At 45.6% G+C, this 14,956-nt stretch overlaps 2 protein-coding genes across 3 annotated transcripts in view; one reads left to right on the top strand and one right to left on the bottom strand.

Annotated features, from left to right (window-relative positions):
• The window catches only part of FGD1 (FYVE, RhoGEF and PH domain containing 1), a 109,484-nt gene that overhangs the window by 57,142 nt on the left and 37,386 nt on the right, over positions 1-14,956 (top strand). The window lies entirely within an intron of this gene.
• ITGAV (integrin subunit alpha V) lies at positions 2,558-13,103 on the bottom strand. The gene has a single exon (XM_073640042.1). It carries the CDS (start codon positions 12,974-12,976, stop codon positions 9,824-9,826), a length of 3,153 nt encoding a protein of 1,050 aa, XP_073496143.1. The 5' UTR covers positions 12,977-13,103; the 3' UTR covers positions 2,558-9,823.

Below are 14,956 nucleotides of genomic sequence, written 5' to 3'. Positions count from 1 at the left end.
CGCTCATTCCAGGTGATAGACCCTGATGAATATGTCAGAGAGAATGCCAAGGGGGTGTAAAGCTGTCATCATAGTAAAAAGGGGAACAGTGAGGAGTCTAAGGTTTAACTCATATTCTGTTTTGTTTTTTTTATATACATGTTTTCTTACTCCTTCTTTCCTTATGTGTCCTTTTGTTGCCTCCAGTCTGAATTTATAAAGTGCACACTAAAAAAAACAAACAAGGAAAACCATTGTAATTTTGACCGGTCCTGTATATATACTATGCATATATACACTGCTCAAAAAAATAAAGGGAACACTCAAATAACACATCCTAGATCTGAATGAAATAAATATTCTCATTGAATTCTTTGTTCTGTACAAAGTTGAATGTGCTGACAACAAAATCACACAAAAATCATCAATGGAAATCACATTTATTAACCAATGGAGGCCTGGATTTGGAGTCACCCCCAAAATTAAAGTGGAAAAACACACTACAGGCTGATCCAACTTTGATGTAATGTCCTTAAAACAAGTCAAAATGAGGCTCAGTATTGTGTGTGGCCTCCACGTGCCTGTATGACCTCCCTACAACGCCTGGTCATGCTCCTGATGAGGTTGCGGATGGTCTCCTGTGGGATCTCCTCCCAGACCTGGACTAAAGCATCCGCCAACTCCTGGACAGTCTGTGGGGCAACGTGACGTTGGTGGATGGAGCGAGACATGATGTCCCAGATGTGCTCAATCGGATTCAGGTCTGGGGAACGGGCGGGCCAGTCCATAGCTTCAATGCCTTCATCTTGCAGGAACTGCTGACACACTCCAGCCACATGAGGTCTGGCATTGTCCTGCATTAGGAGGAACCCAGGGCCAACCGCACCAGCATATGGTCTCACAAGGGGTCTGAGGATCTCATCTCGGTACCTAATGGCAGTCAGGCTACCTCTGGCGAGCACATGGAGGGCTGTGCGGCCCTCCAAAGAAATGCCACCCCACACCATTACTGACCCACTGCCAAACCGGTCATGGTGAAGGATGTTGCAGGCAGCAGATCGGTCTCCACGGCGTTTCCAGACTCTGTCACGTCTGTCACATGTGCTCAGTGTGAACCTGCTTTCATCTGTGAAGAGCTCAGGGCGCCAGTGGTGACTTTGCCAATCCTGGTGTTCTGTGGCAAATGCCAAGCGTCCTGCACAACCCCCATCTGTGGACGTCGGGCCCTCATACCACCCTCATGGAGTCTGTTTCTAACAGTTTGTGCAGACACATGCACATTTGTGGCCTGCTGGAGGTCATTTTGCAGGGCTCTGGCAGTGCTCCTCCTGTTCCCCCTTGCACAAAGGCGGAGGTAGCGGTCCTGCTGCTGGGTTGTTGCCCTCCTACAGCCCCCTCCATGTCTCCTGGTGTACTGGCCTGTCTCCTCGTAGCGCCTCCAGCCTCTGGACACTACGCTGACAGACACAGCAAACCTTCTTGCCACAGCTCGCATTGATGTGCCATCCTGGATGAGCTACACTACCTGAGCAACTTCTGTGGGTTGTAGAGTCCGTCTCATGCTACCACGAGTGTGAAAGCACAACCAACATTCAAAAGTGAGCAAAACATCAGCCAGATAGCATTGGTACTGAGATGTGGTCTGTGGTCCCCACCTGCAGAACCACTCCTTTATTGAGGGTGTCTTGATAATTGCCAATAATTTCCATCTATTGTCTATTCCATTTGCACAACAGCATGTGAAATTGATTGTCAATCAGTGTTGCTTCCTAAGTGGACAGTTTGATTTCACAGAAGTTTGATTTACTTGGAGTTATATTCTGTTGTTTAAGTGTTCCCTTTATTTTTTTTTGAGCAGTGTACATATCTGTTCATACCACTCCTCCTATTCCTGCAACATTATTAAAATTTAAGTTTAAAAAAAAATTAACATACTTGGTTTTGCTGCGTAGGATTTATTAAAATATTATATTTACCCCATACATTGAACACTGAAATGGAAAAAATAGAAGCAAAATAGCAGAACTGTTGTTTTTTTGAGGGTCAATTTGCCTCCGAAAAAAACTAAATGAGAAAAAGATCAGAAAATAGTAATGATAAAAATGACAGCTTGTAAAGCAAAAAAAAACAACAACAAAAAAACAAGCCCTGATACAAGTCTACCATCCGGAAGAAAATAGTTATGGCTCCCGGAAGGAGAGAAGGAAAAATCAAAAGCAAGAGGGGCCCAGGGGAACTTTTTCACCAGAAACTTGGACCCCACAATGGTTTTATGGTTCCAGTAGAACTGAACGGAGGAACTGGATATTTTGCTAAAATTCGGACTCCCAAATTAAGCATTTTTTGCAACCGGGTATAAAATGGGAACATTATTCAATGCTCTGTGCAATGCATGAGCTTCCTGTACACAAATATATACAGGAAAGCAGCATACCTATAGTCCATACATCCGCTCTGTAAAGCAGCGCCACCTGGTGGAAACATAGTGTTATGTCTGCTCTTGTGTTTTCACTCCCTAAATATAAGGAAAATATATATTCTTGTACCGTGTTAGCCAGTAGATAGAAAAATATTTAGATTTGAGAGTCCTCAGTGGTTGATACCTTTTAATGGCTAACTGAAAAGAGACTACTCAGGTCTCTTCATCAGGCATAGTATAACATGAAATCTGAAGAGTCACATATTTATACACAATAAGACACAAAAATAATGCAATAGGTAAGACAGGTGATGAAAAGCAGAGTTATTATGGAAGAGATAAACAGTTCTGGCTATAAATATTTTAGCAGTTAATAGATAAGGAGTGTGAAGGTTTTATTGTCCTGTGACTAGGTCCAGTGTTGTGATGACCTCACAGGTCTGAGAGTCTGAGGAGCACATTCCTTAGTTGATGTAAAATGACATAAATCCATGCGACACATTCATTCCTGCTCTGAAAAAGTTAAAGGTCACCATCAGTTTATATTCTGAGATTCTTCTTTCTCTTTGAGATTTGAAGTTACCTTTTAATACCAGTAATTTCATGTCTTTTATGCTGTGATCAGGGGAACAAAAATGCTTGGCTACAGGCAGATCTATTCTTATTTCTTTTATTGTGTGGCAATGATGATTCATCCTTGTTCTAAGTTTTTGCCCTGTCTCCCCTACATAAAGGCCGCCAGCTGGACATTTGGTACATATAATTAAGTACACTACATTAGATGTGATACAGCTGAACGTACCTGGGATCTTATAGTCCTGATGTGAATTGGGAATCTTTATCTTGTCTGTGGTCGTTATAAACGGACAGGTTTTACATTTTTTCTGGTTGCAAGGAAAGGTACCTGTAGCTGGTGGAGATGACAGGGAGCTTCTGACAATGATAAATATAAATATAAGAAAAGTCGTACACTCCCACTCACCTAGTATAAAATGCTGGAAAACTTCTTAAATGATTGCCTTAAGGCCACGTTCACACATTCAGTATTTGGTCAGTATTTTACATCAGTATTTGTAAGCCAAAACCAGGAGTGGATGATAAATGCAGAATTGGTGACTTGTTTCTATTATACCTTTTCTCTGCTTGTTCCTTACCTCCCACTCCTGAGAAAAAATACTGACCCAATACTGATAGTGGGGCTGTGGCCTAAAAGCCATAATGGGATGACGCCAGACACGGCTGGATTCATACGTTGTGTATTTGGTGCGGATTTTCCACCATCATTTCTGCATCAAAACTGCATGCATATTTTACCGGAATTATTCATGTATGTGTGTTTTTTGTTGCAGAAAATCGACCAAAAAAGCACAATTGTAACCTGACAATTTAGGCTAAGCTCCTATGATGCAAAAACAAAGAGGAATTTTTTCTTCGTATTGGTAAAATAGGACCTCCAACTGCAGTTTGTTAAAAAAAAATATATAACAGCTTTATTCACCCTCCCCAGGTCCAGTGCTGAGTCTCCTCCAATGCTCCCGGTGTCTGCTATTGCCTGCAGCGCTGCAAATGAACGGCTCGTGACATCAGCTCAGCAGAACCACTGATTGGCTGCAGCGCTGTCAATATGACATCAGCACTGCAGACAATAAAAGACACCAGGAGGAGAGAGGCTAGCCCCATGGAGGATGAGTAACGCAGTTTTTTCTTGTTAAACAAACTGCAGCCGAAACTGGAAAATCCCTTTGAAGGTTTTTTCCTATGTGTACAACGTCTTACCTATCCAGAGGATAGGAGATGAGTGGGACTGCTAGTTCCTTGTGTGAATGGAGTGGTAGCATGCGTGTGTGACCACCACTCCATTCACTCTATAGGGGTCCTACAAAATGGAAAGTGATAGGGCAAGGAGCCCATGAATCCCGGCTCTACAACAGGGTATATCTGTATGGCCCCCCTATGCACGCCGATACACCCGAGTGGTTATCGACCCTTGTGGCCCCCACCGTGTAAGTGTGCCTAGGGCGACAGACCCCCGCTGCTAGCGACAATATCCTAGTGATTAGTGTAAGGAAGAACATTGAGGGATACCAGAAAATAGTAACCCCATAACAATTAGATAAAAAGTGGCCAAAAAAATTAAATAATCACATACTGCATCAGCCATGTTGGATTCTTTTACAGCCAGTGCTTACCGTCAGCCGAAAAAATCCAACATGGCCGACATTCATCAGTTCTTATATGTACCAAGAAATCATACATCTGAATGAGGACTGACAGTGTAAAAAAAATGGAAATGAAATAAAACCTAACAACTTGTTTTAAGTGTAAAGTTTATTGAAATGTATTATTTATTTTTTTTACAAATTGTCAAGCATCGCAGGGAACGCAACTATAATCCAAACCCGCTAGAAAACCAAGAGTTCAATAGAAAAATCAGTGCAAAATCCAAAGAAATTAAAAGTAAGAAAAGTTTATAAAATACGGCCTATAAAATCTGTAGTGAATACACAAAAAGCAAAGCTGTTGCCCATAGCAACCAATCAGATCACTGCTTTCACTTTTCAACCTAAACTTTCTAATTGGTTGCCATCAGTGATGACTTTTCTGCCCTAGGGGTCTGTAATGAACGTCTTGTAGAAATGTATGGAAGAGTATCAGTTTTATAGGAAAAATGACACAATCTTTCTAGTCAGTGCTTTGCATCCAGTGCACACGCGGGAGCGGCGGCCATTTTGTGATCGAGACTAATATTGGTGAAAAGGAAGATGCTAAAGGGAAGGCTGGATGCTAACCTCCAACATAGTCCCATTGGATAGCACAATGAAATGAAACCTTGACAAATCCCTGTTTCACGCTCCTTCCCCTCAAGAACTGTGTATCCGTAATTTACCCTCCTCCCCCAAAAGTAGTGGCTCAGCTCTCAAAATGGCCGCCTTCTAGTCTTGTACCCTTATTAAAATATTGCTTCATAGAAATATAATTAATTGCAACATAAGGTTTCTGGCATAAATTGAAATCTCTTCTTGGACCACTTTGGACAACTCCATTTTGTTAGACGTGCCCACCAACAATAAGCCTATTATTATAGGTCATCTGTAAACTGGGACCCCCCAGCGATCATCTGTGATCGATAGTGGAACCCGGAAGCAGTTGTTCAGTTTCTTTACAGTGACACCTCAGGCGAAATGAAGAATTACACATTTCCCAATCAATGAGGTGTCTGTGTAATGTTTGGGTCCTCCAGAGCGAGGGGCGCTCTTTGTAACCGTTGTCTGCTTTACCTAAACTATGAGAGTCCCATATGAGGGATGGCTACGTAAAGCATTTCTGTGTAGTATTAGGCACTTATGGAAGCCCTCAATTTAATTTACCTAAAAAGGCCCATGTATTGAGTTAGCCAAAAACATCATACCATAGAGGACCCATTTTACACTAATACCTCAGTCACTATGGCAACTATTGTGGCCCTAATGTAATTGGGGTTCCTTGTACTGTACATAGGAACTACACTGTGAGATGAGTTGGTGCAAATTAATTTGCAAGACCTGGTCGAGCGGCCATGTCAATAATCTGTGTCTGCCGCCACATTCGCGGCTCTTATTTCGATTAGCCAGCGTGGCACAATGTTGACATTGTGCCAGGCCGGCTAAACCTAAACAAGAGCTGCATATGCCATCATGTAAGATGCGGTTCACAGGGCTCCATCACGTCACGGCCGACGGACCGGGTCATTTTGCAACACCTCTAAATAGGAGCTGTGATAATGGAGAACTCCTTGAAATACTGCTATGGTCTTTAGTCATGATGAACGTATGGGGACGAACATATAAAAATTCCATTAATTAGGCCATACATGATGTACTAGTCACGTCAGAACACCCTTCCCAAATTTTCCCAGCCATATAGCATTAACAATTTAACGGCGTATATGTAAAATCCAAAAACAACAACTGCTGAAGGAGCTATTGTCTTTCTGCTGTCTTCTGGTAAGCGGACACCCTGTCACTAGTCACTTGGGTCTCGGCTCTAAGATAATATTAGCTCAGTACCGCTTTAAGAATCGACCATTGTTAAATATCGCCTAAGGTATCTGGAAAGAATAAACTGTGCAATCTCGTAAAAAAACTTCTTTGTTTTTAATGTTTACACTCCCAAAAAGTGGTCACCCATGTTCTCATAGGTGGAGGTTCACAAAATTTTTGTTGGCAGATGCCACCAATTTCATTGGCGTATGTCACCAAATCGACATAAGGGGCCTAACGTACAAGAGGCACGGTCAGACGAATCGAGGATCAGATGGGAACAAGAATTCCTGTCAGATTTTTTGCTTCAACATCACAATCAGCCATGATGGATTAGATTTTTTTTTTTATGGAAACAAAGTACCGTAATGTAAAAATATAAAAAAAACAACAACAAAAGACATGAAACTCTGAAGGAAGTTACTTCTATGTAGCACAGTCTTTTATGGTTTACCTCAGAAGGACTAAGTATTGCGAAACCAAGACAGTTTGTTTCAGAATTTTGCAAGAAAAATGTTACTCTATGGCTGGGGCTACACCGTGACTTTGGGTGGGACACTGGTCTGTCGTCCAAAGACCACTATGTGTCGGTCGCTGCTACGTCAAAGCGCAATACAAGTGAATGGGGGCAAAGTGCGACACCTTAGGGTGCTATGACCAGGAAGTTGGACCTCATTGCCATTTTTGCAACTTGCTTGTTGCCATCATGGTACCCTAGGACCCCTTCACTTGTACTATGCTGCGATAAGTCTTAAAGGGGTTGTCCGGTGAAAACAAGTTATCATTTATCCACAGGATAGGTGACAACTTACTGATTAGTGGGGGTCCGACTGCTGCAGTGGAGAATTTATATTCCCGACGGGGCCCTTTTATGCCAAAATGCCCGACCGCGACTCCACTCATTCTCTATGGTGCTGCCGGAAAAAGCCAATAGCAGCACTTGGCAACGCCATAGTGAACAAATGCAGAGGTGGTCGAGCAAGAGCACCGCCGCTCCATTGTAACGGAATAAAAATGCCCCGTTCTGCCGATCTGTGCAGGTCCCAGCAGTCAGACCTCCACCAATCATTAATTATCACTTGTCTTGTGGATAGGTGAAAACTTTTTTTTTTCACCAGAAAACCCCTTTAAAGAGCAATTTCATAGGTAATTAAAATAGTTTTAGGTACATTTATGTAGAGTTTAGGCTTCCTAAAGCATGTAATGGTATATACATGCATACTAGGAGTGGTAAAGATTGTCAGAGGGTTGTATAAGACTAGAAAAAGAGTGCCACCCTTGTCCCATTGGCTGTGTCTGGTATTGCACTTCAGCCCCACCCAAATTAAATCAGGATAAACTGCAATACCAAACACAGCCCATAGACATAAATGGTGCTGTTTAACAAAACTTAGCCATTTATTTTTTTTTATCTCATAAACCCCTTTAAGATTGTGATGCGTGAAAAAAAAACAAACAAAAAAAAAAAAAACACAGGCTCCCAATAAGGCAAATTTTTTTTTACAAGTTGTTCGGTAGCCAAACATTTTAGAAACAAAAGCAACGTGATTTAAACAACTAACACTATGAAAAGTTCATTTTTATTTGTGGATGACTTTCCTCATTTTTGGCAGTGAGAAGTCAGTGACACAAATGCTCAAGAAATCCATCAGCAATATCTCCATTAGTCCTAAAAAAATAAGAAAAATGTCTACAAAGTGCACTTACATGTTAATGTTTCAAGAGGTGTTCTCCCAATAATTGTGAGGTTTTTTTTTTTAGTAATACATTAAAAGTTAGCTAAATCATCGGCAGCATTGTCAAGCAATATATAAAATCCTATAATTGGTAGGAGACTGTGAACTGTATATATTTAAAGGGAAATGATATAAAAGGGGTATCTTTAATAAATTTACTCCATCGTACTTTAAAATTTAGGCCTTCTGCATATGATAAGGGGCACAAATAGTCCCTATGATTTCCTACTACTACGTTTATATTCCCTCCAAAAATAAATGCTTTTATATAGGACTGAAGAAATATAGCAGACTAGCGGTGCCACAAAGCCATTATTATGCGCATGAGCCTTGAATCTACTGTGTAAATTTTGGCATTGACAAGTTACTAGAGATTGTCCATGTAGCTCAGCCCTGACACTCTGTGACACCTCCTGTCAGCAAGACATCTGTCTTCAGCCAGTTTCAGACAAGAGCCCGTATTACAGATGCAAGTCCTGGTCCGACCATGGGTTTAAGGACAAAATCTGACAGCTTTATAAATCCCAACAGTTCGGGTCCTTAGACCCATGTCAGGCCAAAACTAGCATCCACGTAATATGGACTTTAGAAATTAAGACTTGCTGACACAGTGGGGGTCCGATACTTCTTGTTTCTATTAGAAAAAGGAAGTAGTGATTAAGCAATTTTGAGCTCTTCTGATGAGATAACTCAGCATACCCCCATACTTTGTCCAAATATTTAGATCCATGCAAAGAAAAGGCATTTTACAATTTTTTCTATGAAAAGTGATGCAAAATTAGAACATTGTTTTTGAGGTACAAAGTTTGGGTTAATACAACTACAGATCACACCCACTAATAGAAACTATTCAAAGAATTTGGAAAATGCATCCCAACGTTGCTGATGCATGGGAAAGTATTAACAGACTCCATAATAGTTCTCCTAGGGAGACATTCAACTCTGTCCGCTTGCACCCAAGTTGATGAAGGGAAGCTGCCTGGTCTCCTTAGATGCATTCAAAGATGTATATCATCAAAGTATATGATAACACACTACATAACTATATTCCCAAGGGAGATTGAGCTACCTTCACCACGATGGTACAAGTGGACAAAGGTAAGGAACTCTAAAAAGTATGGGAGACCAGGTAGGTTACCTTCAGCCAAAAAGGTGAAAATAGATCAAAGTAAAGACCCCCTACAAAGAAAGTGAGACCTGGCAGTTTACCTTCAGCTACGGGGGGTGGAAATGGACCAAGTAAGGAACCTCTACACCATTTGAGAAACCTTAAAAATTCACGTATCAAGGTTTATAAATGTTTCCATGACTTGAAAACTTTTTCAGAAGATACCCTGGCTTATCAAGATATGTAAGATCTCATTTATCTAACTAAGAAGAAAGGGATGTATTGACCTACAGATGCTTTTGTGCCTGTGGACAACCTGTACGTCACCATCAAATATAAAAGTGGCCCTATCCTACACACAGAAGAGTCAGCCATGATAAGAGACAATATTCATTACAATGGAGCCTATTGATCCACCACCAGAACATAAGTACCCTACCACTCGATGTTCTCTTCAGTTTTCAATGATTTGCTACGTTGGTCTATCCAACCAAACAATTTCTATGATTTCACATCAGCTTGGCACCAATCATTCCCGGTGAAAAGGAACAATGGACTCAGTTCATGCGTCAGTGGCTACCTCACCATTTTCTTGGGGCTGAAGCTGCTCCCTCTCAGTTTCCTCCTGAGGAGGACGTACACGTTTGAAGAACCCAAGCTTATACATGATAAAGACCATCAAAGCCAAAAGCAGCAAACCTGATAATACTGCAAGTACTATGACCCATACGGGTACCGGGGCCCCGGATGATTGGTTGACCCATAAAATGTTAGTAGTGACCTCTGTATAATTGTTTATATCAGGAAGGTTCATGTTTTTATATGGAAATTCCAAGACCTGGAATGTGGCAATGGACTTTAGAGAGTAGGAATGATTTTGGTTCTCGCTATTCATGAAGGTTGGTGTCCATAGTCTCGATCGAATATATAAAATTGCACTTTTTCCTTTTTCCACACGTTCCACGTGACATTCAATCTTGAGACATTGGGCTGTTCCACACCGAAGGGTCTGCAAGTCTCCATCCACCTGTGGAACATCACGACGATTGCGTTCATTACGGGTAATATTTTTAATATCGTCTGCCATCGAACTGGAGGGTTTGAGGGCGAGGGGATTGATGACAACATCGGAAGTACAGTTCATGGGACCGTCAATCTCATATTGAATAATGTATAATAAGGTTTTACTCTGGTACTTGTAAGGCCATTGGATATTAAGGATTGCTTTACTGAATGTACTGGGGCCATTGTTCCGAAGCTCAAAGACATGTTGGACGAGTGGGCCAACATCATCTTCTGTCGTTGGGTTTTCTTTGGGTTCCCAGTTGGCAATAGGCAGGAAGACTTCGGTTGGTGTAGAGACTCCTCTTATTTCAACTGCTGCCAACACAGCCAAAGCTATCTGCAATGATTTTTTGGGGCTGGTATTGTCATATTGGTTGGAGCTTTGTATCTGCAGGTCAAAGTTGACTGTGTCATCCATTTCGTTAAGCTGATGAACGCTGAAGAGCAGAGCTGACACCACCCTGGTTCCGGCTTTCATTGGGTTCCCTAGGTCACATACAACAAGCCTTGTCTGATTTTCCGTCTTGAACGCACAGGATAACCTTGACAAGGTCTCATTGTTTCGGACAACCCCTATAAAGTCAGCTTGGGGTGGGATATGGACAAAAAGTTCAGCCTCATAAGCCCCTTCACCTTGATTCTGGGCATCAACCAGCAGTGTCAGAGGGCTGTCATCTCCGATGTACAATCGTTTTTGCTCACTTTCTACTGACAAAATCAGGTTTGGCTTACAGATATTATCTTCTCCGCAATCCAGTAATATGTGGGCCTGTTTGGTCAGGTTGGCAGGGGTAAACTGATTTAAAATTGGCATTAGTCCAGAGGAATCAGCGGCCGCCTTGTGATCCATTTGGTAATCCATGAAGACTGTTATGGGTGTCAGCTTGTCCCGAAACTCACTTTCATCCCGCAAATATGCCTTTAATTCTTCACACCGCATGGCTCCACCATTATCCACCGTCATGTCTTTAGAATGAGTGGGCTGCCTTGTGTGGAGGAACAGCGCCCGCCTCACCGCACCCTTCTGCTTGAGCTTATCAAGTATGAGTTCTACCTTAAAAGACAGCGTTTGGGGTACATTGCCTTTGCTGCTGGCCTTCAGGCAAAATTTTACATCAAAGCAGGAGACTTTAGCTGAATTGGGGAGGGTACATGTCTTACTATCGGGATTTAAGAGTGACGGGTTCACTTCCAGTACCGCATTCACGGTAATAACGGGCCTAGACCTGTACAATATAGCTTTATCAGCCCCAAAGGCTCCAACCACTAAGTCTGGATAACCGTTCTCGTCAACATCAGTGGCTCCTTTGAGCGAGTAGCCAAAGCTTGCTGGCATGGTTTTAGATGCCCACTGTCCTTCAAGAACCTGAGATGGTGTTGTGCTCATCCCAGAGCTCCTACCATTATAGATGTACACCAAGCCTTTTTTACTTTCTCCCGCGTAAGGCGCCCCAATTGCAATGTCATTGAACCCATCTTGATCCAAGTCACCCAGAGGGGCAATTGAGCTACCGAATCTTGAGAAAGGGTCAAACCCAGTCAATTTAGTCAACACCTGTAGGCCCGATTTACTTTGTTGTATGTAAACAGTCACCTGCCCAACTTCTTGAAGCTTACCATCCGAACCTCGGTCCATAAAGAGCGGGGCACCGATAAACATGTCCATCAGGTCATCTCCATTTATATCGGTGGTGGCAACGGAATAACCGAAGTAGGCAGCCATCTGCTCGCCAGTGAAATTGTACAACGACGTCATAGTCTGGCCATCATAAATGGACACCATGCCCAGTGTCCGGGCAGCTCTGGGAACCCCGGAAACAAAGTCTTCAATGGTGTCTCCGTTAAAGTCCCCGACTGCCACCGAGTAACCCAGGTAGCTGTCATCGTACTGTGGGCTGGCAGCGCGTGTGGCCAGTTGATTGGCATAGGTGGTGCTGTAAAGTTTGGGATCGTAGCTTTTTACAATATCCTCCACGGTGTCGGAAATAATTTGCCCCTGCCAGTAAAAGCTTCCGGGGCCTCCAAGCAGTACCCGGTTGGCACTTGTAAAGTCCGCACTGAATCCACCCTGGCAGAAGCCTTGTTCCTGGGCATCATGTTTAGTGTTAGACCGGCAGGGCGCATATTCTACAATTGTTTCTCCAGATTTTAGGTAACAAGTCCCAACTGGTTCCCTCTCCTGCTTCCTCTGCTGAGTCCTCCAGTGGTAGAGGGGGGCACATGCCAGGATTGTATCGTCTTTAGCCCGCAGGGATGCCCCGAACCACTGATTGGACTTGAATTCGATAGGGTCATTGATATCATAGTATCGATTACCGGTGGAGTCGAAGACAATGGATTGGCACTTGGCATTCCTCCAGTCGCACTTCTGCACGTCTCCACCTTGGGTGATGCCAGGCTGGGAGGTGTTAGCTTTGGGGGCTCCGATTAGCAAGAATGAAGAGCTGGGATTTGGGAGGAAGAAGTCCACAGCAAAGCCGAAGTAGCTGCCCTCCGGACCGGAGTGGACCTGGGGGTTCTCCGAGTCCAGATTGAAGCCAGAAGACACGGGCAGGAGCAGGAGGAGGAGGAAGATGCCAGCGCCCATGTCGCACCGATTGCCCCTGCGACGTTCTCTGGAGCTGCGATCCGGGGGCGATTCTCTTCCCATCAGATTGATGCAACCGAATCCCAGTCTGGACAGAGGCTAAACTTCCGCCGATCCCCGGGACTTTCCTTGTTTTCTGATCAGACGGGGCTGGGGGCAGGCACAGAGGCCGGGCCAGGAGGAGTCATCGGGAGGGCGTGGGCTGCGACTGCGGGCGGTCTGCGGCCGGTCCCGGCCATGTGTCACTGCTGCCTGCAGGGAAGGGGTGTGCAGCGGGGTTAGGACGTTCGGCAGGAGCAGGGTTAACGTGCTGATGCATGGGGGAGGGGGTGCATTGAAGGGTTAAAGCAGCACATCGGGCAGTGACAGGGTTAATATTAATAGCGGGAACGTTACGTAACCTGCGGGCGGGGACCAGGGAAAAGGACTGCAAGGGTTAAATGTAGGCAGTGCCAGGACTATGAGCAGGGAGAAGGGCTGCAGGGGTTAAATCGTGCAGTGCCAAGGATAGGAGACGGGGCTGCAAGGGTTAAATTATTACAAATGTATGAGCGGGGAGAGGTCACTGCAAGGGTTAAATCAGGCGATGCCAGGGATCTGAGAAGGGGTTAAATTAGACACTGAAAGGTTTATGAGTAAGGAGAGGGGGCTGCAAGGGTTAAATCAGGTAGTGCCAAGGATATGCGAAGGGGCTGCAGAGGTTAATCGATAATAGGTTTAGGAGTAGGGAGAGGGAGCTGCAAGGGTTAAATCAGGCTCTGCAAAGGGCATGAACAAGGGAAGGGGCTGCAAAGGTTAAATCAGGTAGGGTCAGGGATAGGAGCAGGGAGAAGGACTTACTAAGGGTTAAATCAGTCAGCGCTGGGATCATGAGATGGGGCTGCAGGGGTTTAATTAGGCAGTGATTGGTCTATGAGCAGGGGGAAGGTTCTGCAAGAGTTAAATCGGTCTGCTCCAGGGCCATGAGCAGGGAGTGGGCTGCAGGGGTTACGGGAGGCAGGGTCAGGGGGCTGCAGGGGTTACAGGAGGCAGCGTCAGGGGGCTACAGGGGTTACAGGAGGCAGCGTCAGGGGGCTGCAGGGGTTACAGGAGGCAGCGTCAGGGGGCTGCAGGGGTTACGGGAGGCAGCGTCAGGGGGCTGCAGGGGTTACGGGAGGCAGCGTCAGGGGGCTGCAGGGGTTACGGGAGGCAGCGTCAGGGGGCTGCAGGGGTTACGGGAGGCAGCGTCAGGGGGCTGCAGGGGTTACGGGAGGCAGCGTCAGGGGGCTGCAGGGGTTACGGGAGGCAGCGTCAGGGGGCTGCAGGGGTTACGGGAGGCAGCGTCAGGGGGCTGCAGGGGTTACAGGAGGCAGCGTCAGGGGGCTGCAGGGGTTACGGGAGGCAGCGTCAGGGGGCTGCAGGGGTTACGGGAGGCAGCGTCAGGGGGCTGCAGGGGTTACAGGAGGCAGCGTCAGGGGACTGCAGGGGTTACAGGAGGCTGCGTCAGGGGGCTGCAGGGGTTACGGGAGGCAGGGGCTGCAGGGGTTACAGGAGGCTGCGTCAGGGGCTGCAGGGGTTACAGGAGGTAGGGTCAGGGGGCTGCAGGGGTTACAGGAGGCAGCGTCAGGGGGCTGCAGGGGTTACGGGAGGCAGCGTCAGGGGCTGCAGGGGTTACGGGAGGCAGCGTCAGGGGACTGCAGGGGTTACAGGAGGCAGCGTCAGGGGGCTGCAGGGGTTACAGGAGGCAGCGTCAGGGGGCTGCAGGGGTTACAGGAGGCAGCGTCAGGGGACTGCAGGGGTTACAGGAGGCAGCGTCAGGGGACTGCAGGGGTTACAGGAGGCAGCGTCAGGGGACTGCAGGGGTTACAGGAGGCAGCGTCAGGGGACTGCAGGGGTTACAGGAGGCAGCGTCAGGGGACTGCAGGGGTTACAGGAGGCAGCGTCAGGGGTTACGGGAGGCAGCGCCAGGGGTTACGGGAGGCAGCGTCAGGGGCTGCAGGGGTTACAGGAGGCAGGGTCAGGGGGCTGCAGGGGTTACGGGAGGCTGCGTCAGGGGCTGCAGGG

The sequence above is a fragment of the Phyllobates terribilis genome, unplaced genomic scaffold, assembly GCF_046119375.1.
Source record: "Phyllobates terribilis strain yellow unplaced genomic scaffold, ASM4611937v1 Scaffold_7__3_contigs__length_470593459, whole genome shotgun sequence".
Lineage (NCBI taxonomy): Eukaryota > Metazoa > Chordata > Amphibia > Anura > Dendrobatidae > Phyllobates > Phyllobates terribilis.
The sequence above is the reverse complement of the archived record's forward strand: the minus strand, read 5'-3'. Positions and strand labels throughout refer to the sequence as shown.

Coding starts and splice junctions, on each gene's coding strand:
- ITGAV (XM_073640042.1), bottom strand. CDS start 12,976: ATGGGAAGAGAATCGCCCCCGGATCGCAGCTCCAGAGAACGTCGCAGG.